This window comes from Sus scrofa, chromosome 1, assembly GCF_054392235.1.
Source record: "Sus scrofa isolate SSC_HxYL_T2T_F1_AM1 chromosome 1, Sscrofa_HxYL_maternal_Yorkshire_Landrace_v2.0, whole genome shotgun sequence".
Taxonomy (NCBI): Eukaryota; Metazoa; Chordata; class Mammalia; order Artiodactyla; family Suidae; genus Sus; species Sus scrofa.
This window is the reverse complement of record NC_139383.1, coordinates 113,425,945-113,450,560: the sequence shown is the minus strand read 5'-3', so window position 1 is coordinate 113,450,560 and position 24,616 is coordinate 113,425,945. Positions and strand designations below refer to the sequence as shown.

General features: G+C 36.7%; 1 protein-coding gene across 2 annotated transcripts in view; it reads right to left on the bottom strand.

Moving 5' to 3' along the window:
• Positions 1-237: 237 nt before the first annotated feature.
• The window catches only part of DYNAP (dynactin associated protein), a 59,912-nt gene continuing 35,533 nt past the window's right edge, over positions 238-24,616 (bottom strand). The window contains exons 3-5 of one of the 2 annotated variants that reach the window (XM_085003317.1): positions 10,578-10,701; positions 8,507-8,671; positions 238-3,060 (exon numbers count right to left, since the gene is read on the bottom strand). In XM_085003317.1, the coding sequence (XP_084859443.1) occupies positions 2,458-3,060; positions 8,507-8,671; positions 10,578-10,634 (825 nt within the window). In that variant the 5' untranslated portion in view covers positions 10,635-10,701 and the 3' untranslated portion in view covers positions 238-2,457. The remainder of the gene's footprint in view (positions 3,061-8,506; positions 8,672-10,577; positions 10,702-24,616) is intronic. The other variant, XM_085003320.1, reaches the window with a different exon arrangement.

Below are 24,616 nucleotides of genomic sequence, written 5' to 3'. Positions count from 1 at the left end.
CGACTAGTACCCATGAGGATGTGGGTTCGATCCCTGGCCTTGCTTAGTGAGTTAAGGATCCAGCATTGCTGTGAGCTGTGGTATAGGTTGCAGATGTGACTTGGATCCCACAATGCTATGGCGTAGGCCCCCTAGCCTGGGAACTTCCATATGCCTTGGTATGGCCCTAAAAAGCAAAAAATAAATAATAAGTAAATCAGAGGTGGGAAGTAAGTGATGATTCAATATAGAACAAAATGGGCTGAAAGTGTTTTATTAATACAAACATTTAAGAGCTAAATAGTCTTCTCTTCAGAATTATACCTTTAAAATTATGTTTCAAATATAAATATTTGAAGTTTGAAATAAACATTTATTGGGGTCTACTCTATGCCATATGGATACAACAATAAGTAATACAGAGGATCTCTTCTCATGGATCTCATGTAGTACAAGTGAGCTAGCATTTATTTATTTAATGTGTATTTCTTAAGGACTAATGTTAAAAGCTAAAGAAATATTATTATTCCTTATAAAATAAGCTGTTACATGTATTTATTTACAAATATGGGTATTATTCTGATGACTATCAGAGCTCTGAAAGAATTAGAAAGTTGTAACTCCAAATAAGGAATTGAATGGTCTCATCAGTGATGTTTCAAATATCTCAAAAAATATTCCTAATTAAAACAGCAAAGAGGGAAATGCCAATGTACATTATTAGAAATCTATATTATGTAGTTACTAAAATATCAATGTTTCTAGGCACATATAGTTAAACAATTCAGCTTATAAAAATTAACAATAAGATCTACTTAGGTCCAAGCTTGAGATTTTAAAAGATTTAAGGTTTTCTCAGGAGTTTAATTTAAACATCTTTCTTGAAACTATTTTCTTTACTATTTGGTAAATAAAACATTCCCCTCTTGATCATTTATATAATTGGTTAATAAGTTTTTTGGTACATAGCTAGGTCTATAATTTGTTTTTTTGCATGCCTAGAATGATTCTGATTTTCAATAATTAGAATTTGTGTTGCTCTAATGCATGCCATTCTTAGACTATGACTTTTGAAGCAGTGATTCTCAAACATACTTGGACATTAAAAATATCTGTAAAATTTTTTAAATTATAGATTACTAGGTTCAATCTAAAGATCTGGTTTAATAAGTCTGGGGTATCATTTAAATCTGCTAGAATTATTAAGATTTCAAATTAACAGAGTCTAAGTTAATGAATTTACTACTTCATCTACATTGCTGTTTTCTTTTGCTGTATCATCTTAAGAACATAGTTGGGACTTAAGTCTTTAATAAATTGATTTACAAGATTGCAGAAAATCAAACACTTTATTTCTAATTTTTTAAATTTTTTGCCTTATTTTTCTTTTTCAGCCACCCTATGGCATATGGAAGTTCCTGGGCCAGGGACTGAATCTGAGCTGCATCCTATGCCACAGCTGTGGCAATGCTGGATCCTTAACCCACTTTGCTGGGCCAGGGATCGAACCTGAACCACTGCAGATACAATACCAGATACTTAACCCATTGTGCCACAGTAGGAACTCCGTTAATCACTTGATTTTAAAATAAAGATTTAAATGCATTTTTGGTAATATTAATGCAAATAGAATATAGATGTTTAAAAGGTAATTACAATCTAAAGAGAAATTGAAGAAATATAACAAACTTCAAAATAAATGAAACAATTATTATAAACTCTAAAATTTTTCCTATATAAATTTAAGTCTCTGCCATATAAAGTTTGCTTTTTATATGTGTAATTTGTCTAAAGGGGAATGCAATGTTCTGAGCTGAATCCATACATATTAAAATCTAAAAGGCTACTTTAAGAGTTTTTCATAAAGTTTTTAAAGACATTCTAAATGAACAAATTGGGTTACTTTTCTGTATAAAATTATATTACTTTGAACTATAGAAATAGAAGCTTCTTATAGCATAAATGTGCAGTTCTTTAAAAATAAAAAGTTTAATACTTTTAGAAGTCCTAAGTGTTGATGTGATGAAAATTCATTTTTCCATTTTTTACTGTCTAAATTGTTGTTCTTCAAATGGCATTAGGGTACCTGCTATAAATATAAGGTAGCAATGGAAGTGTATAGATATAGACTCAGCTGTTGAAGAGGTAGCTACAATTTGTGGAAGGAGCCAGCAAGGGAAGATAGTTGTAGTGAAAAATAACCAAAGGTTAACTTGCCACAGAAGAAAACATTTTGATGACTGCAGGTAGTTTCATTAGAATGGTGTCATCTGTTACAGGTTCGGATGAATAGGTGGATATTACATATTGTTGGAGAGTGATGATCATTATCTTGGTAGGCTAAATAGAAGTTACAGTAGTTGTAGATTAAGTGGTAGTGGTTGTGGTTATAGATCCAGTTGAAGTGAATGTAGTTGTGAGTTCAGTCAAAGAGATGGAGAAAGTGGTGATTGTTCTGGTGTCAGCTAAGATTAAGCTCTAAAAAAAATCCCGTGCTAAAGTTGCAACAGTTGAAGATTCTAGTGAAGTGGGGACAGCTGTGGTTTCACTTGAAGTTGTAATGGTGGCTGTTGTTGAAAGTTCATTTGAAGTGGTGGAGGCTGTAGAATCTGCTGCAGTCATGGTTGTGGCTGCTGTGGTTGTAGGTTCTGCTGAAGTGATGGTTGTGGCTGTTGTGGTGATAGATCCTGCTGAAGTGATGGTTGTGGATGCTGTGGTTGTAGGTTCTGCTGAAGTGATGGTTGTGGTTGTAGGTTCTGTTGAAGCCATGCTTGTGGCTGTTGTGATTGTACTTTCAGTGGACAGGGCACTGGTAGATTCTGTTGAAGTGGTTGCAGTCGTCAGTTCAGTTGAACTGGGGGTCACTGTAGGTTGAGAAGTAGTAGAGGTAGCCCCAGGAATGATAACTATAGGCTCCCCATTTTTGGGGAAGAGCTGGATAAAAATGGAAGAATTGTCATTCCCCCTATTATTCACCAGGCATATTATGAGAACACCAATTGCTGTTGTTATCACACAGGCTAAGAGACAAGCCAAAAAGGCTTTCCACAGAGATGAGTTACTGCAGCAATTTTCTTTCACCTAAGAAGAGCATAAATAAAAATATAAGAAATTTTAAAAGTTTGTGATTTATCATTTTTTTGTGTTATTTATAACCTAGTGCATTAGTATCATTTGAATCCCTATATGTCTCTGAGGAAATTTAGGCTGAAATGTCCACATCTGTATCCAGATGGAAATAATTACATGCTTTCTCTATCACTAGCAGAAATCAGAATCTGCCTATACCTTATCTTATTCTATTCTGTTTTCCAGTGGTGAGTGTGGAGACTTTTGTCCTTTCACATCAGCAGAACAACACTTAATTGGCAAATTCTCTTAAACACCTGATCTTCCACTGGATATTGTCATTACTCCAAACTGCTCCACTTCCAAAATCACTTCTTCAAGAATTCTGTGCTCTCACCACCATGTCCTCTCCTTCCAGCTTGTTTGTTCAATTATTCCTGTGACAACCATCCTTGTTTTATTACAACCTCCACCCCAGCAGCCCTGGCTTCACTCATATCACTCCTTATCCACCTTTTGTTCCACAGTCCATTATTTCAATATACTTACTAATTCCTTAAAATCTCTTGCACTTCCCTCTCCTTGGTTTTTCCAGTTGGCAAACAAATGACTATCTGCTTACTCGGGACCTTCCCTTGAACAGTCACACTAGTCACATGCCTGGGCAGATCAGAATCACTATAAATTCAGGATCATCCTTGGATGGATTTTCGGTACTGCTCTACCACCCTATTATAGTACGCTGATTAAGATGTGCTCTCATTTTGTAAATACTTTCTTAATCTTCTTCTTTCTCTTTAGACCTGTAACCTCCACCCACCGACTCTCACACACAAATTTTCCCTCCTCATTCCTATGAAGTGACTTCATATTTTCTTTCCTTTTTTTTTTTTTTTTTTTTTTTTGGTCTTTTTCTCCTTAGGGCCACACTGCGGCATATGGAGGTTCCCAGGCTAGGGGTAGAATCAGAGTTGTAGCCGCCAGCCTATGCCACAGCCACAGCCATGCCAGATCTGAGCCGCATCTGCGGCCCACGCCACAGCTCATGGCAACGCCAGATCCTTAACCCACTGAGCGAGGCCAGGGATCGAACCCGCAACCTCACGGTTCCTAGTCAGATTCGTTTCCACTGCACCATGACGGGGACTCTCATATTTTCTACTTTGTTGGGAAACTTGAACCATCGGATGGAAATTCTTTCAAAGCCCTACTAGGTACCAGACAAGCAAATCGAAACATGCCTGGACTCCACTCTCCTCTTTCCTTGATTGACACAAAAGGAGCCATACTCCCTCTGCCTGAAGCTGATCTGCCAGTCTCTCCTTTGGATCCTCTCCCCTCTGCCCTCCTCAGCAACTTTTTTTTTTTTATCCTTTTCGAGGGCTGAATCCTATTTTCCTCTTAAATGGATTCTTCCTTTTAACATTTGAATACACTCAAATCTCTCCCATCTTAAACAAAAAAAAATCTCCTTGGTTTCAAAATGTGAAAAAATGAATATATATATATATATGTAAACTGTGTCACTTTGCTGTACAGCAGAAGTTGACAGAACATTGTAAAACAACTATAATTAAAAAAAATTTTTTAAATGCCCATCTAGCTAACTTCTCTCTCTTTGAAAAATGAAATTTCTTGAGAGGTATCTAAACGCATCATCTCTGTTTGCACACTCTTCAGCCCAATCCAGTCTGGCTTCTGCTCTTGCCATGCCTCTGAAACACATCTTGAAGTCACCACTGACATGCAGTCACTGAAATCCAATTTAGTTTCATCCTCATCTTACTTAAGCCCTCTATAGCAATTGCCCCTGAAAATCATTCCTTCCCCTCTCCTTTGAACATTCTCCTCCCTTTGCTTTTGTGATATTTTATTCTCACTGGTTTCCTCCTAACCTCCAGGATCTTCTCAGTTTCTTTTGAAGGTTCCCGTCCACTTTTAGCCTTTATTGTTGTATTCTTAGACCCTTGTCTTTTTTCACACTAGGGCTGGGGTCAGCAAACCTTTTCTGTAAAGGGTCAGATAGTAAATATTTTCAGCTTTGTAAGCCATACAGTTTCTTTCACAGCTACACCAGTCTGCTTATAGGGTTAAAGCAGCAATAGACAGTGAGTAAACAAGTGAGCTTGGCTCTGTTTCAATAAAGCTTTTTTTACAAAAATAGGCAGTGGGCTGGATTTAACCACTCTGTGCTTTGTCCCTCCTATGATAGTAATAATTAATTACTATCCATATCTGAATGACTCTCAAATTTATCTCCAATCCACCCCTCCTCTAGCTTTCAAATGCTTATATAATAGCTCATATCAGATGTCTCAAAGATGTCTCAAACTCACTGTGTCCAAATCCAAAGTCATGATCTTCTCTGTGAAACCTGGCCAGCTCCCACATCTCTTTAAATGCCACTGCCATCCATTTGATTCAATTTCGCGAAGTGGAGAAAAGTGGTCATCCTTGAAATCCCCCAGTCCAATACCAAGCCCTTTTAACTTTATGTCCTGAATATCTTCCGGTATTACTGACTTTTCTCTATCTCTGTTAATACCACTTTAGTCCTTAGACTAGTGCAATGATAGCCTTGGGCCACACTGGCCTCCACTCAGTGTCTTGGATGCACCAAGCTTATGTCTAAGGTAGGACTTTGGCACAAATAGTCCTGTCGATTGGGGATGTTTTTCTCCTCTTCTATTTACCATGCAGAAGTCTGCATGGTTCACTTTCACACAGCACAGTCTCTTCAGGCACCCAGTTTTGCCCCAATACCTGAGTATCAGCATTACCAGGAGAGGAATGATACACTCTGAAGTTTTTTCATAATTGTTAGTAGAGTGTTCATGACTCCTGAGGTAACATTGATCACCAAATGATGATGAATCAGCTCCCAATAACAAGCCTTTTAACTTCCTACCATCCAGCATGTAGGTAGCTGTCTGGGAGCTAGGATGCCTGGAGGGACTTGAAGAATCTACCTGTGTTATATCCTTTGCAGGCTTACTCCCTGAGAGAAGAATTCCCAGAAGCTTCCCAGGGATGTGCATCTTAACAAGGGAAACCAAAGCCCAGCTCATTTTCCCATTAAGCTTTATTTATGAATTGTGGGGGAAATGACTTATAGGATTACCTTAACAATTAACAAAATTAAGTTGCTTTGTTAATTCTAAAGTGTTTTGGCAAATATTTGTGGCTACTATCCTTAAACAGTCAACCAGCATAGCGGAATAGCACAGTCTTCCTCATTAGAGAGATGTTATAAATGTCAGAGCTATGAAATCTTAAATCTCCCAGCCTCAAATCTCCTTATCTTAAAATAAAAGGATAAAAATATCTATTTCATATTGTTGTTGGGAAGATTAGAAATAACATACATATAGTCACTATTTCTAAAAAATATTTTTATTTGGAAATCAGTAGAATGCAGGAATTGAAATCAAGAGTTTTGGAATCCAATGAATTTGGAGTTGACTTTTATCTGTCTCTTATTAGTCAAGTAGCATTTGGCAACTTTATCTTTCTAAGCTTTGGTTTCTTCATGAGGTAATAATATTTATCTAATAAGAAAGATGAGAGGATAAAATAAGAAAATATAAAGTATCCGGCACAGTGAAACCTATATAAATTTTCAATTGTTCAACATGATTGATTATTTTGTCATCACTTGGATGAGAGCAAAACCTTTGAAGAACAGAATGCAACACACGACTTTCAGACAGGCTAGAGCCAGTCTTAAATGTTATAAAATACGGGCCATGGTGTTTGTTGAAAGGGCAGGATTTCGTGCAAAGGATGGAAGCTCCAAGGCAACAGGAGCCAAATGAGAACAGAGTCCCCTGGAGTTCTCGTTGTGGCTCAGCGGAAATGAATCTGACTAGTATCCATGAGGACACAGGTTCAATTTCTGGCCTTGCTCAATGGGTTAAGGATATGGCATTGCCATGAGCTGTGGTGTAGGTTGTAGACATGGCTCAAATCTGACCTTGCTATGGCTGTGCTGTAGGCCAGCGGATACATCTCTGATTCTACCCCTAGCCTGGGAAACTTTATATGCTGCGGGTGCGGCCCTAAAAAGAAAAAGAAAAAAGAAAAGGGTCCCCTAGACTAAGGAAGTGAGGGCCACTAAAATGACCAAGTTAGCCCCAGAAGAAGTATCGTATCATCTTCTTTACTTGGACCGAAGGTACTACAAAGGAATCTCAAGAAAGGAAGGTGGAAAAGAGACTTATGCACATCTGGGACAAGGATAATGCCTCAGGAAATAATTATAAAAAAAGCAGCTTAGTGAAATAAAGTACACATAAGCAGACAATAGGTCACTTAAGTTCTCCTCCTGCTTCAGCCACTCTGGCAAAAATGACGTAGGTTCTGGCAAATCTCTTAAATTTCCTGGCCCATGTTTTCCCTGATTGTTAAATGATAGAATGGGACAAGATTACTCATTCTCTTCACTAGGTGCACAAAAGATTCACCTGAAGCTTTTAAAAAATATTGATACATAAGTTCCACCCTCACAGTTTCTAGTTTAATTGGTCAAGGGTGGGATGCAGCCATCGGTTTTCCTTAATCAATCCCCAGGTGATTCTAATATGCAGCTAGGTTAAGAACTGTCAGACTAGATGTTATCTAAGACCTCTTTCAATTCTATGATTGATGGGAGTTACTTTTTATCTCTGCAAACAAGAAGAAACATTTTCTACCTCCACCCATTTTAGCTCATTTATTCTTTCACAGTGACCTAGCAACAGTATCAACAGTTTACATCTTTCAGAATCAAAATCAAGAAACAAAGCTCACTCTTGTCATTCAACATCTACAGCAGGGTTAGGCAATGAAGGACAGGAATTCCAGAGTCAGGGTAACCCAACAAAGCTGCCAAGTAGAATAAGTAATTTCTACACTATGGCTGAAGATATAGAGATACAGTCCTGAGGTAAAGTTAATTCAGCCAACAGATAAAATCAAGAACCAGGGGGAGCTAGATGTAGTTTTCAAAACTAGTGGAGAAAATCTAGAGAACAGAGCCAGCTTTCTATGTCAAGGCCGTATGCATCAAAGGTCAGAACCAAGAAGGTCTTAGAAAGTGTCACATACAGTTCAGAGGCTGGAACAGTATAAGGAAATAAGGTAATCACAATAGAGTAGTACCCTTGAACTTTTAACTATGACTCTGTTTCTCATTAGAGTCTAATTAGTGAATTAGTATCTACATTGCTGACGTATTTGCTTCTCTGCCCCTCCCCAGCCTTGCATTTTACATTTATTCCTTTTATTTTTATATACATTCTCTTATCTGTGGTAATATTTGAGTCCCCAGCTAGAACATTACCCTTTGAAAACAGAGACTATTAAATATTCTCATTCCTGTAAATTGCCTCCTAACGACATATAGTGGAAAGAATAGACCAAATCCATCCCCATATAGAACACATCCCACCCTGATAAAAGCTGCTAAACCAAACATTACCTGTATGTGGGATAGGTCTGTGTGTGGGTATCTTGATTGTGTAAGGACTCCTGGGTTCACACAGACCCCACTTAAGTTGGAAGAGACATCACTGGTTATGTTATTTGAAGGTGGACGCCAGCATGCAGAGCTGTGAGCCTCTTGGTCATTTGAACACATGATTGACTATAAAAACGAAGCATTAAGTGAATAGGAAGCCATGAGACTGAATTTGTAAAATTCAACTCCTCATTCAAAAATAAACAAGAGTGAGACTTTTAGAAGGAATAGTGTTTTCTTATCTAGGCAGATTATTCTGTGTTACGTTTTCACTAATTTCTGTTAAACTATCAATATTTTAGATAAGGAAATATGTATCATCCCATCTGCTCCATCATATTACATACATGTATTAAATATACTTATGTTGAAGTTGCTGTGGATGAAGTATATATTAGGAAGCTTCTATTCATAGGAGGAATAAAATGTAACAGCTGAAGAAGTTCTTGCTGCTTTCCAGGTACAACTTGTTCAGATCATTTGGAAATGAGAATAATGAAGAAGAAAGAGTTAAAGTTATTATTATTATTATTATTATTATTATCCCATAATGACCCAATAACAATCACTGGAGCCCAGGCCTTCCGGAGTGAAGACCAGTGTAATTTCCATTCTGCTGCACTATATATGGCATATTATTATATCAAACTGTGGTAATATATTAATGTAGTGTATACTATAATACACTATACAAATGAAAAATTCTCACATAAAGAGATTCCTCTGCATAATCCACACCATGCTTTATGCAGTAGAATTTGGATACCTATAACAGGAACACAGAAGATGAATCTTTTGTCCAGTTTTGTTATGTCTTTGCTGGGTTCCTCTTGGGCATAGAGCAGTATAAAAACTCTATTCTGTTGAGAAAAACAGTTCTCAACAGCAACAACGATGCACCAAAATTTATTTTCTTCTTATGATTTTCAAGTCATTTTAAAATTCTATTTTTGAATTTGGTCTTAAGAGAAAAATATTTTTATTACTATGTGTTAAATATCCATAGTAATTGAAACATTATCAGCTATCCAGACATATGCTATAAACATGCTTAAGATAATATTTGTAAACATCATCAACATTCTTACTATCTAGAGAAACTAACAAGATGACAAACACTTGACTAAAGGGATTTTTTTTTTTCTATCTGAATATTCCAGCAACTGAAGATTTAATTAGATAGCGTCTAACTCGGAGACGAATGAGACAGAGAACAGCTTTGGAAAGGTCCTTTGACTTCAAAGGGCAAACCCCATCTCTTTCTGTAAACCAGGAATTCTCTATGGGATTCTCTTATTCAACTCACACTTACTGAACAACAAGACGATCTTTTTTGGCTTATTTTGTAGGTGATTAATACAGGCTGATTGCCACTGTTAGCTCCAAATTGCAAAGTCAAAATATTGCCTTTTTTCTTCAGGCGTGATTTTAACTTACCATTTTAAGTTTTAGCATATTTCTATCCTTTGTTCTGATATCAAAGAGACCATATAACCATACAGTGAAAACTTGAGTCTTTGTGTAAAACTTTTTAAAATAGACTGAATGATATTTTCATACAAAAGAGGGATTTTTAGAGTATTTCTTTCTTAAGCTTAAAGAAACTATCTGGGATTAGTATCTGGATTTCTATCGTATTTAGAAAGGTGAGTTCTGACAGGCTTAGAAATTATATATGTAAACCTAAGAATGAAATTGTAAAAATTTAACTTCAAAACTAAACCAAAGACATCCTTGGAGCTTTACGTTTACATGATGGTGAAATAGAAAGTTAAATTAATTTATGTTATATCATGTGGTCATAGAAACATTTCTAATCAGTAAATATATAAAATAACTTCTAAAGTATAATACAGCAGATATAACATGAAAAGTTGAAGCAAAAAAATTAGTCCATGGATACTCTTCCTTTCAGAGAAGAATGCAAAATTATGACATTGACTGCATTGTAGAAAAGAGATTAGATTGCTGATAACTGCTGAAAGTAAAGCTGCAATATAGGCAAATACTAAAATAGAGCAACAATACTCACTGCTGGGTTTTCTGAGTGTTCAATATTCACCACATATTTTCCATGCTTTCTGTCCATTCTTGACTTTGCAATACTGCAAACTAAACTCTAAAACAGTTTTCAATTTGTGCATTGCCCTTTATATCTGCAATCCAGAGAAATAATTAAAATGACTGGTAGAAAAATCAGCTCTGATACATCAGTGCAGGTGTGGATTAAATGGAATAATAAATAATTATTCACTAAAACAGGATCCACCTTAGAGAAGGAAATGAGGAATTAATCATGAAGGACGCAAGTAAGCCGATACTGCCTCAGAGAGCTACTGTGACTACCCCCTCAACAATCCACCTGACAGGAAGGAACTATAATATATTACACAATTCTTCCTTTTCTTCCTTTTGGAACCATCTTTCAGATACCTGCCTTCTATTTTAGGACCCAACCCCCCCCCCCCCCCCCGCCAAAAGTAAGGTGGAAGTTTGTCATTGCTTTCTCTCTACCCAAGCACAAATGCCTTGTGAACTCCATGGGTGACTCTGAGTCACTCATGGCCTTAGTGTGACTTCATCTTTTCAGTCTCAAAGTTGGTGTCTGGAAGTCTACTTGGTTATTTGCTCAGTAATTCATGTGAATTTAAAAAACATTGGAATTCTAGGCGATAATGCCAAAGCAGTGATGAAAGGCTGAAAACGTGAGGAAAAAAAATTTTTTTTGCGAAGAAATCTAGTTTGTCTCAACTTGAAAAAAGATTAACTCTTTTACTGATATATTAACTCAACAATTGAGAATATCGTGTTTGTTAAAAGTTCCAGGTATTTTCTAGTGTAAAAAAAGTTCAGTAGGAAATAAAACAACTATACCACTATCCTCTTTGTAGCTCATGTTTTTAGATTCTGAATTTTTCCAAACATTTAATCCTTGGAAATTTCTCTTATAAATGTATTCAACACCTTCAGTTTAATGAGTTTTACTGGATCAACTGAAATGGCATAGCCTCAAGCCTTAGAACATAAATAACAGAAAAAGTGCCAACAAACTGAAAAGCTGGGAAGGAATTTATTCTAAAGAGGAGTAAAAACATGACTTTTACTCTTGTTGAAACAAAACCAGTGATGTCATTGTTTGGCTATGGGACACAAAGGACACACATGAGTTGAAGTTAGCAATGATATTAAATGTGACCTAATAAACTGATTTATTTGAACATCAGAATGATATAATTATCAAACAATTATTTGTTTGATATTACTATATTTATTCTGCAGAAATGTCTATTTTAATTTGATACCACAGCAATATAGTCATGGCGTTAACTAAAACTTGATCATTGTTAACAGCATCCACCCATTTTATCAATAGCAGAAAGAGGGAAAGTTCACTCTAACTTGAGTTTAATGCTTACAATCTCTAACTGACCTAGATTCCATCGCAGGTCATCTTCTGTATTTCGGAAGAAAATATAGGAAATATTAAATTAAAAAATAATTAAACATTGCTCTATAGCAAAATTTACCATGTAAAAATCAGAATTTTCTTTTTTTGGCCAAGAGCAATATTTTACCATGTATTATTAACAAGTCCTGTAACTATCCCAATCCAGAGGTCAACAGAAAAACAGAAAACACCTGGATTATTATAATGAACAGAGAGAATAGGTGTCTATCACCGTCCTATCACAATCTCCTTGAAGATACTCATACTGAACAGGATTTATAGCCAAAAATAAATCTGGTGAAAATCTGCTGACATGTAGTAGAGAGAACTCTTTGGTAGCTGACCAGTCTTTAAGGGGAAAAGTCTATTTCTTGTTCATCCAATAGAGAGGTTAATTGCATTGTTATCTGAAAAGCTAGGGCAAAACGAATTTGTTTTTGTTGAAGTATCATTGATATACAATGTTGTATTAGTTTCAGATGTACAGCAAAGTGATTTAGTTTTATATATATATATATATATATATATATATATGTCCTTTTCTATTACAGTTTATTATAAGATATTAAATATGGTGTCCTGTGGTATACAGTAGATCCTTATTGTTGACCTAATTTATATACAATAGAATGTATCTGTTAATCCCAAAACCCTAATTTATCTCTCCTTCCCCCCTTCCCTTTGACAGCCATGTTTGTTTTCTAAATCTGTGAGTCTATTTCTGTTTTGTAAATAAGTCATTTGTATCATTTTTAGTTTCCACATATAAGTGATATCATATGATATTTGTGTATTTCTGTCCGGACTTACTTCACTTAATGTAATAATCTCTAGGTCCATCCATGTGGCTGAAAAATGGCATTATTTCATTCTTTTTCATGGCTGAGTAATATTTTATTACATATATACATATATATAATATACATATATATATACACACACACACATAATGAAAATACTGACATGCAACCCAATTATTTAAAAAATTTGAAAGATCATTGTGAAAAAATAGAAAATAAAAATAAACTGCTCTATCAAGTTTTATTATCAAGGCAATTAGAAGCAATTATTAAAAGTAAAATTTTTTAAAACCTGAAACATTCTGAAAATGTGCTTTTATATATGGATATCATAACACTATCAGAATGTTCTTTATTATACTTTTTACAAATGAGCCAATTCCTAAAGCATGTGTTCCTTCACTAAATAAAGAGTAATTAAAAGATATTTCAGTAATACAACAGGACTACAATAATTAGCCCTACTTAAAACTTCTGGAGGAAAAAGCATGTTTTGATGCACATCATTGAATTTCCTAATTACAAATTTAAAATGTGGGGAGTTCCCGTCATGGTTCAGAAGAAATGATTCTGACTAATAAGGATGCAGGTTCAATCCCTGACCTTGCCCAGTGGGTTAAGGATCCAACATTGCTGTGGCTGTGGTGTAGGCTGTCGGCTACAGCTTTGATTTGACCCCTAGCCTGGGAACTTCCATATGCCGAGGGTGCAGCCCTAAAAAGACAAAAAATAAAATAAAATGCACTTAGAAATTTTAAATATGTTTATAATGACAGAACATGGTCTTTCATTAACTTAGTGCCAGTACCAACTAATACACCCCAGGTATGTCTTGAACATGGATATCCAGATAGCACCGGTTGAGTCAGACAAGAACTCCACTTACACCCTATTCTCTCTTTGTTGAATGTTTGACTTTTGACTTTAATTTTCAAATTTGTTGAAAATGTAATATTTTTGTTTAAACAAAGAGAAGGATTTTTAAAACTTATTTAAAGATATGTATTTTTTTGTATGTTGGGAAATTGGTTCTGTAATGGTAAGTATATCAGCTTCAACAGGTCAGCTGCATGATTCATCTCTGACCACAGTGACTGGGAATTTATGACTTTTCAGGGGTTAGTAATTTATTTTAATGTGATATTAACTATTTCAAAGTTCTTTTTCTTTAAACCAAAAATCTTCTTGTTCTCTTAGCTGACTTATACTCTGATCCTGCTACATATGGGGACGCCCAAAACAAAACCATTTTTTTCTTCAGACCATAAGTCTGTGATCCCTGATGCACAATTCCAAAATCCAAAAGGCTTTGAAAAGTAAAAATTATTTTGTACCTTGAGCATAAATTTACTTGACAACAAAAGTTAATCCAAATTCATAAGGCTACTTTTAGCCTTTAATAAATTTAACATGATTATTCATATGCTTAATTATAAAAATATTAATATCTATTGCAGATTACCACCACAATACTACTGCAGGAGTTGTGTAATATACAACATATGTATCATGTCACCTTTATAAAATTTATAAAAATATAAATTATGAAACACATCTCACTCAAGCACTTCATATGAAGGACTATGGCTTGTAGAAATTTTCAGTTTTTTAAAGGCAAGTAACATCTTTATTCTTATTGCTCTGAAAACCTACCTCATAAAGACTTTAGTTAGTAAGCTGACTCATAACTGGCATTTTTTAAATGTGGATGAGAAGACAAGTTAAAAAGTAAAGCTTCAGCCATTGCTGGATCATGGCAAACAGTGCTACCTTTAGGCAGCCTCTAACATAAGACTGATCAACGTAATATTATTAACCTTATAAAGATGCCTGTGCCTATTTTAGTGGGTGTGCCACACTCCTCAGAGCTGATCCTCACAACACCTGCAAGAGTTAAATATGATTTTCCCTACTTTCCTGATGAGACACATATGTTTAAGTGAACTTTTATAAACCCAGGATAAGATTAGAGTGTGTGGCCATCAGGCTTCCCATTCATTTATTGCCTGTTGCCATTTATGAATTGTTTAATATGCACCACAATGTATCATAAGAAGGATGGAGAGAAAAAGTGAAAGACAATTCAGAGGTTAAATTTATTGCAAACACCATAAACTCTTGAACTTTTAGAAACTCTGTTGACATCCGTCAGGCTACATCAGGGAAATATGGATGTTTATTGGAAGCAAGACCAGGGCGGTGCTGCCTCCTGGAATTAGACTGGAAATCAGGCTCCACATAAGAGCAAGGACTTGGCAACACCCAGGGTGGAGACATGGTTCATTGTTCATGCTGACCCTGCATTTTCTGTCACATCTAAGAGGTTCACAGAGGGAGGGGACGGTGATCAGTCACGCAGACTGTTAGCCCTTTCAGGACAGCAGGATCTAGGGGATGAGGTTCACTGAGGGAACTACGCAAAAAGACAAAGGCAGGCCTCATGAAGCAACTGCAGCAAATAGACTGGTTATTAGAATGGAAACCTGGCATGGAACTTGAACAACTCAAGGCTACAAGGTGGGTCAGGATAGAAACTGGGGTTTGTAAGATCTGGAACTATAATTAGGTTATCAGAAATGAGGCCCCATGGGGGATGGAAATCAACCCTAAACCTGGCATTAAATTAAAATCCAGGAGTTCCCCTCATAGCTCAGCAGTTAACAAACACGACTAGGATCCATGAGGATGTGGGCTGCGCTCAGTGGGTTAAGGATCAGGCGTTCCATGAGCTGTGGTGTAGGTGTAGACAAGCTCGGATGCTGCATTTCTGTGGCTGTGACATAAGCCGGTAGCTGTAGCTCTAATTCGACCCTTAACCTGAGAACCTCCATATGCCAAGGGTGTGGCCCTAAAAAGCAAAAAAAAAAAAAAAAAAAAAAATTAAAATCCAGTTGTTCATCAGTAGGACATCATAATGTATCCAGGGTACGGTGGACAGTTCAGAACCTGGCAGTACCAGAGTTCAAAGGTGATGCTTTGCTTATTTTATCAACCTCACTTAAGATAGGAGTTGAGGCATAAAAATGAGAGCTATATAGGGCTGAAGCAGTTCACAGAACTTCTATCTGAGTGGTGAATTCAGTTTTGAGGAGCAGGTGGGGAGAGGGGAGCTAAGCAGGGTAGACAAGGGCAGCTGAGAATAAACCCAATGTTTGAAATATCAGGAAAGCCAAGGCAGCGCTTATTAAGGGATGAAACTGGTCATGATTTACAAGAAACAAGTTCTGATCCATATCTTTTTATTATTTTATTATTTTTAATAGTTATTTCCCCAATACATTTTTTTTCCTACTGTACATCCATATCTTAAAGGTCCTTAAATACCTGGATGCATAGAGAGGAGGAAGGAAAATCTTGGAAGAAGACAGCAGTTGAGACACATACAGAGAAGCAGAAAAAGGCAAGGCTTTGGGGGATATTCTGAAGAACAATCTGGATGTAGTGTAAGGCTGTAATGGAAAGAGAAATATTAGATCGAATAGACAAAGGGAAATAGGTAAATGTCATGATGTGACCTTTAAAATGTGAATTGAGAGTTAACAAAACAGCAGTATTTTGTATAAGAAAATAAATGTTTGGAGTGACTAATTTTGTAGCCATTAGTTTTGGTAAAAAAAGAAAGATTGTGAATATTCTTGAATTAATTACAGTTAATAACACAGTTATTCCTATTGTTGGCTGCCTTTTATGTCTCCTGCTGTGCATTGGATCTGAAATATGAAATAGTGATCCCATCATCCCCCAAGAGGACCACACATAACTGGTCTCCCAACTTGCCACACGCTCTCCTCCAGTTCATTCTTCACAAGGCAGCCAGGATACTCTTTGCAAAATATCAGCCTGCTTATATCACTGCCCCGCTCAAAACCCCTGAATGACTTCCCATTTCTCTTAAGGTACAATGCAGATTCTTTCCATGGCCGACAAGCCTCTGTGCTTTCTGGACTCTGCCTACCTCTGAATTCTTATCCTGCACTATTTCACAGGCCCTAGCCACACTGCTTAAAACATGGTTGAAGAAATATTTCAGATATACAAAAAGGTATAAAAATAACCTGCTAAATAGCCAAATTCCCATTATTTCCCAGTTTAAGAGTCTCAGGATTGTTTTTACTTGCAACACTTCTGAAACCAGATGCATGAGTATTTTCTGTACCAATAAATCTGCCAGCTTTTCAGATGCCAACTGGATGTCCTACAATTCAATTCAATTCTGACACTATCCATCCAGAGTTAGTGTCAGATCCCACACATTAAAGAGCTCAGTCCCACAAAACTGCCCTGATCCAGACACCACCTTCAAGTCCCAAACCACCTGTACTTCCAACCAATGGACTATAAATCAAGGATTCTGCTCCTCAGGCTTGATAATTTTCTAGAAAGACTCGCAGAACTCAAGAATACAGTTTACTTATGTTTACCAGTTTACCATAAAGGATTTCACAATAGAGAGAAATGAACGGCAGATGATGAGATACATAGAAAGTGAGGTCTAGAAGTGTCCCAAGCACAGTTTTGTCCCCTTGAAGCTGGTGTTTGTGGCTCTCCCCAGCACATAGATAAGTTTACCAGTTCAGAAGGATACTAAACTCCATTGTTTGGGGTGGGGGGGAGGTTTATGGAGGTTTCATCACTAAGGAATGATGGATTATTAACTCAATCTCCAGCCCTTCTTACCTCCCTGCAATCTGAGGAGTGGAGCTAAAAACACCAGGCTTCTAATCAAAGTCTGGTCTTTTTGATAACCCGCCACCATCCTGGAGTTGTGGAGGCACATGCCAGGAGTCTCCTCATTACAGAAAAAGACATTCTTATCACCTCTATCATTCAGGAAACTACACGGGATTTAGGAGCTTTATGTCACAACTAGAGATAAAAGACCAAATAAATATCTCTAGAAAATAACACATAGGTAATTTTTTTTTTACATATAATGTCCTTGTTCCTGATTATATTCTCTCCCATCCTTCCTACCAGTGGTAATCGCTCTCTTCAACTTTATGTTTCTATTTCCTGTGTATTTTTTAATGTTCTAGTAAATTCCAAAAACATATTATTATTTGCATGTTTCAAAATTTATATGAAACCTATTATACTGTCATTTTTCACAATTTTTTGATCCATCAAACTATGTTTTATCCAAAAGATTTATCCTCAATCCTCTCCAAAGGGAATGCCATCCTATTTTACAGGTTCTGTGAGTGTCTTTGTGAATATTTTTTGATTTTTATTTTTCCATTATGGTTGATTTACAATGTTCTGTCAATTTCTACTGTATAGCAAAGTGACCCAGTCATATATACATGCATACATATTCTTTCTCTCACATTATCCTCCATCATGTTCCATCATAAGTGACTGAATATAGTTCCTGTGCTACATAGCAGGATCTCATTGCTTATCTACTCCAAATGCAATAGTGTGCATCTATAAACCCCAGATTCCCAGTCCATCCCACACCCTCCCCTTCTCCCTTGGCAACTACAAGTCTGTTCTCCAAGTCCTTGAGTTTCTTTTCTGTGGAAATGTTCATTTGTGATGTGTATTAGATTCTAGATATACATGATATCATACAGTATTTGCCTTTCTCTTTCTGACTTACTTCACTTAGTCTCAGAGTCTAGTTCCATCCATGTTGCTGCAAATGGAAACAGGAACCCTCCTAACACTGTTGGTCGGGATGTAGATTGGTACAACCACTATGGAAAACAGTATGGAGGTACCTCAGAAAATTAAATATAGAAGTACCATATGACTCAGCAATCCCACTCTTGGGCATATATCTGATCAAAACTTCCACTAAAAAAGATACATGCACCTATATGTTCATTACAGCACTATTCACAATAGGCAAGACATGGAAACAACCTAAATGTCCATCGAAAGATGAATGGATTAAGGAAATTTGGTACATATATACAATGGAATAGTACTCAGCCATAAAAAAGAACAAAATAATGCCTTTTCCACAATTTTTTGCCCAGATTACATTTGTAAAATTCAACTACACTGACAGCTGTAATTCTATTTTATTTGCTTTTACTGTGTTATAGTAGTTATTTGATTGAATACATCACAATTAATAGTCTAGCCCCCTACTAGTAGAAATTGAGTTTGGTTCCATTTTTTACTCTAATAAATAAACATGCTATGACTATTCTAATGTATGTCTTCTTGGGAATATTAATTAAAATGTTTTTAGATTTACAAATAAAAGTGAAATTCCTGGATCAGCAGGTGTGTATTTTTTAATTATACCATATATTCCTAAAATTGTTTCCAAAGTTGTATGAATATTCACTCTTGTAAAAGTATCCCCATCTTTTCATAAGAACTAACACAATGTGATCAAATTAAAAAATTTTCTAGCATGTATAGTATAAAAAGTATTCTACTGATCTCATCTTTTTTTCCACCCTTGCTTACCTGTAAATTAGAATTTATAGGTGTCTTTGTTTCTGTATCAGTTTACTCTTTGTTTCATTTTATATGAATTTTGGAAATAAATGTGGGGAGATTCAGAACCTAGTGGCTATTTTCTTGCTATAGGAATTAGAAAGTTTCGATCTTTTTGTCATACATTGTTGAATAGTGATCACATTATATATATCTATCTATATATATATATATATTCACATAGTATTTTCTTTTTCATTGATCATTTTAGTATATGTATTTGTCCCAGTAATTTTAAATCTTTTCCAAAACAACAGCACATTTAGAGTCAGGGTTGGGTGTGGCATTATGTCAGGTGCAACTTGGTTGAGCTAACCTGTTAGATTGTTGTGTGTCTTCAATAATGAGTAATACTGGAAGATGTTATTATCCATATTTCAAGCTATTTTCCAGTGACCAGTATTCAAAAAGTGGGAAAACACAGCTAAATAATATTGAAAGAAGGACAGGAAATACACATGGGAATATAATCCAAGGGTGCTGGTTCTGAGACAAAGGATCCTGAAATTGGACTGGGCCAAATGCAATAGTATAAAGACACCTGCTCAAGGTTCTGGTCCAACATGTTAGCTTGAGGGGCTTGGAGTAACTAACCATTTGCTCATTTGATTGCATAAAACCTGGACAGTGGTGGATTATGTTTAATGGAGCTAAAATGACACAACTTCTTAAATATAATATTTTTAAAAATTAAAAATCCAGGAGTTCCTGTCATGCTTGGTGCAGTGGAAACAAATCTGACTAGGAACCATGAGGTGGCGGGTTCGATCCCTGGCCTTGCCCAGTGGGTTAAGGATCCGGCATTGCTATGAGCTGTGGTGTAGGTTGCAGACGCAGCTCAGATCCTGCACTGCTGTGGCTCTGGTGTAGGCGGGCAGCTACAGCTTCAGTTGAACCCCTAGCCTAGGAACTTTCATATGCTGTGGGTATAGCCCTAAAAAGACCAAAAAAAAAAAAAAATTAAAAATCCAAAGGTGTGGGAATAAACATGTTGCTCAGGATTCATCACATATGAGTTTCTCATGCATCCCATGATTGCTTTCCTTGGGAGGACCATCTCCACACAGTGCAAAAGACAATCTGTGAAGGAAGCAGCACCATCCCTGGAAAGTTCTTTGGACACTGTCCTCTGTAGGCTGGGGAAATGCACATAGGATAACACTCTAAAGTGAAAGGCAAGTTGTTTTATCTTTTACCCCTCACTTCCATGTCTACTAAGTTGGTAGTATATTGCTTAGTGAGTCTTTTTGAATTTTGGAGGCAACATGAACTATTTTTAGATGTTTTAACACAATGATACAATGGACAAGAACTTAATTTCCATAATATACAAACATCTCAGTATCAAAAAAAATCAAAAAATTCTTCTTTTTCTAATTCATTTAGTTTGAGGTTAAGTTGTCAATTTGGGATCTTTCTTCTTTTTTGAGAAAGGCCTGTATTGCTATAAATTTCCCTCTGAGCACTGTTTTCGCAGCATCCCATAGATTTTGAGAGGTTGTGTCTTCATTATCATTTGTTTCAAGGTAGTTTTTAATTTCCTTCTTGATTTCCTCATTGATCCATTGGTTTTTTAGTAGCATGTTGTTTAGTCTCCATGGAGTAGGTTTTTTCTCTTTGCTTTTCCCGTGGTTGATTTCTAATTTCATGGCATTGTGGTCAGAGAAGATACTTGAGATAATTTCTATGTTCCTAAATTTATTGAGATTCGCTTTATGTCCCAATATGTGGTCGATTCTTGAGAATGTTCCATGAGCATTTGAGAAGAATGTGTATTCTGATTTTTTTGGATGTAGTGTCCTGAAGATATCAATGAAGTCTAACTTTTCTATTGTTTCCTTTAGGATCTCTGTTGCTTTATTGGTTTTCTGTCTAGAGGATCTGTCCATTGATGTGAGGGGGGTATTTAGGTCTCCTACTATGATTGTATTCTCATCAATATCTCCCCTTATGTCTGTTAATATTTGTTGTATGTATCTGGGTGCTCCTATGTTTGGGGCATAAAAAAGTCCTAAAGTCAGCAGAAGGAAGGAAATTATAAAGATCAAAGAAGAAATCAATAAAATAGAGACTCAAAAAACAATAGAGAAAATTAATGAAACCAAGAGCTGGTTCTTTGAAAAGGTGAACGAAATTGATAAACCCCTGGCCAGACTCACTAAAAAGAGGAGAGAAAGAACCCAAATCACCAAAATTATAAATGAAAAAGGAGAAATCACAATGGATACAGCAGAAATACAAAAAACCATAAGAGAATACTATGAACAACTATATGCCAACAAGTTTGACAATCTGGAAGAAATGGACAATTTTCTAGAATCTTACAGCCTGCCAAAACTGAATCAAGCAGAAACAGACCAACTGAACAGACCGATCACTAGAAATGAAATTGAAGAGGTCATAAAATCACTCCCTACAAATAAAAGCCCAGGACCAGATGGCTTCACAGGTGAATTTTATCAAACATATAAAGAGGAATTGGTGCCCATCCTCCTTAAACTCTTTCAAAAGGTTGAAGAAGAAGGAATACTCCCAAAGACATTCTATGAGGCCACCATCACCCTCCTTCCAAAACCAGACAGAGATACCACCAAAAAAGAAAACTATCGCCCAATATCTTTGATGAATATAGATGCAAAAATTCGCAACAAAATCTTAGCCAATCGAATCCAACAACATATCAAAAAAATTATACACCATGACCAGGTTGGGTTCATCCTAGGTTCACAAGGATGGTTCAACATATGCAAATCAATCAGCATCATACACCACATTAACAAAAAAAAAAGTCAAAAATCATATGATCATCTCAACAGACGCAGAAAAAGCATTTGACAAAGTTCAACATCCATTCATGATCAAGACCCTCGCCAAAGTGGGTATAGAGGGAACATTCCTGAAGATAATCCAAGCCATTTATGATAAACCCACAGCAAATATAATACTCAATGGGGAAAAACTGAAAGCCTTCTCACTCAAATCTGGAACAAGACAGGGATGCCCACTCTCACCACTGCTCTTCAACATCGTTTTGGAAGTCTTAGCCACAGCAATTAGACAAACCAAAGAAATCAAAGGCATCCATATAGGAAGAGAAGAGATCAAACTGTCACTGTATGCAGATGACATGATTCTATACCTAGAAAACCCTAAGGACTCAACCCAAAAACTCCTTGAACTGATTAATAAATTCAGCAAAGTGGCAGGATATAAGATTAACATTCAGAAGTCAGTTGCATTTCTGTATACCAGCAATGAAACATTAGAAAAGGAATACAGGAGTTCCCTTCGTGGCGCAGTGGTTAACGAATCCGACTAGGAACCATGAGGTTGCGGGTTCGGTCCCTGCCCTTGCTCAGTGGGTTAACGATCCGGCGTTGCCGCGAGCTGTGGTGTAGGTTGCAGACGCGGCTCGGATCCCGAGTTGCTGTGGCTCTGGCGTAGGCCGGTGGCTACAGCTCCGATTCAACCCCTAGCCTGGGAACCTCCATATGCCGCGGGAGCGGCCCAAGAAATAGCAACAACAACAACAACAACAAAAAGACAAAAAAAAGACAAAAAAAAAAAAAAAAAAAGAAAAGGAATACAAAAATACGATACCTTTTAAAATTGTACCTCACAAAATCAAATACCTCGGAATACACCTGACCAAAGAGGTAAAGGACCTATACGCCGAGAACTATAAAACCTTAATCAAAGAAATCAAAGAAGATGTAAAGAAATGGAAAGATATTCCATGTTTCTGGATTGGAAAAATCAATATTGTGAAAATGGCCATCCTACCCAAAGCAATCTACAGATTCAATGCAATCCCTATCAAATTACCCAGGACATTTTTCACAGAACTAGAACAAACAATCCAAACATTTATATGGAACAACAAAAGACCCAGAATCGCCAAAGCAATCCTGAGAAACAAAAACCAAGCAGGAGGCATAACTCTCCCAGACTTCAAGAAATACTACAAAGCCACAGTCATCAAAACAGTGTGGTACTGGTATCAAAACAGACAGACAGACTGATGGAACAGAATAGAGAATCCGGAAATTAACCCTGACACCTATGGTCAATTAATCTTTGACAAGGGAGGCAAGAACATAAAATGGAAAAGGAAAGTCTATTCAGCAAGCATTGCTGGGAAACCTGGACAGCTGCATGCAAAGCAATGAAACTAGAACACACCCTCACACCATGCACAAAAATAAACTCCAAATGGCTGAAAGACTTAAATATATGACAGGACACCATCAAACTCCTAGAAGAAAACACAGGCAAAACACTCTCTGACATCAACATCATGAATATTTTCTCAGGTCAGTCTCCCAAAGCAATAGAAATTAGGGCAAAAATAAACCCATGGGACCTCATCAAACTGACAAGCTTTTGCACAGCAAAGGAAACCCAAAAGAAAACAAAAAGACAACTTTCAGAATGGGAGAAAATAGTTTCAAATGATGCAACGGACAAGGGCTTAATCTCTAGAATATATAAGCAACTTATACAACCCAAGAGCAAAAAAGCCAATCAATCAATGGAAAAATGGGCAAAAGACCTGAATAGACATTTCTCCAAAGAAGATACACAGATGGCCAGCAAACACATGAAAAAATGCTCAACATCGCTGATTATAAGAGAAATGCAAATCAAAACTACCATGAGATATCACCTCACACCAGTCAGAATGGCCATCATTAATAAATCCACAAATAACAAGTGCTGGAGGGGCTGTGGAGAAAAGGGAACCCTCCTGCACTGCTGGTGGGAATGTAAACTGGTACAGCCACTATGGAGAACAGTTTGGAGATACCTTAGAAATCTATACATAGAACTTCCATATGACCCCGCAATCCCACTCTTGGGCATCTATCCGGACAAAGCTCTACTTAAAAGAGACACGTGCACCCGCATGTTCATTGCAGCACTATTCACAATAGCCAGGACATGGAAACAACCCAAATGTCCATCGACAGAGGATTGGATTCGGAAGAGGTGGTATATATACACAATGGAATACTACTCAGCCATAAAAAAGGATGACATCATGCCATTTGCAGCAACATGGATGGAACTAGAGAATCTCATACTGAGTGAAATGAGCCAGAAAGACAAAGACAAATACCATATGATATCACTTATAACTGGAATCTAATATCCAGCACAAATGAACATCTCCTCAGAAAAGAAAATCATGGACTTGGAGAAAAGACTTGTGGCTGCCTGATGGGAGGGGGAGGGAGTGGGAGGGATCGGGAGCTTGGGCTTATCAGACACAACCTAGAATAGATTTACAAGGAGATCCCGCTGAATAGCATTGAGAACTATGTCTAGATACTCATGTTGCAACAGAAGAAATGGTGGGGGAAAAAC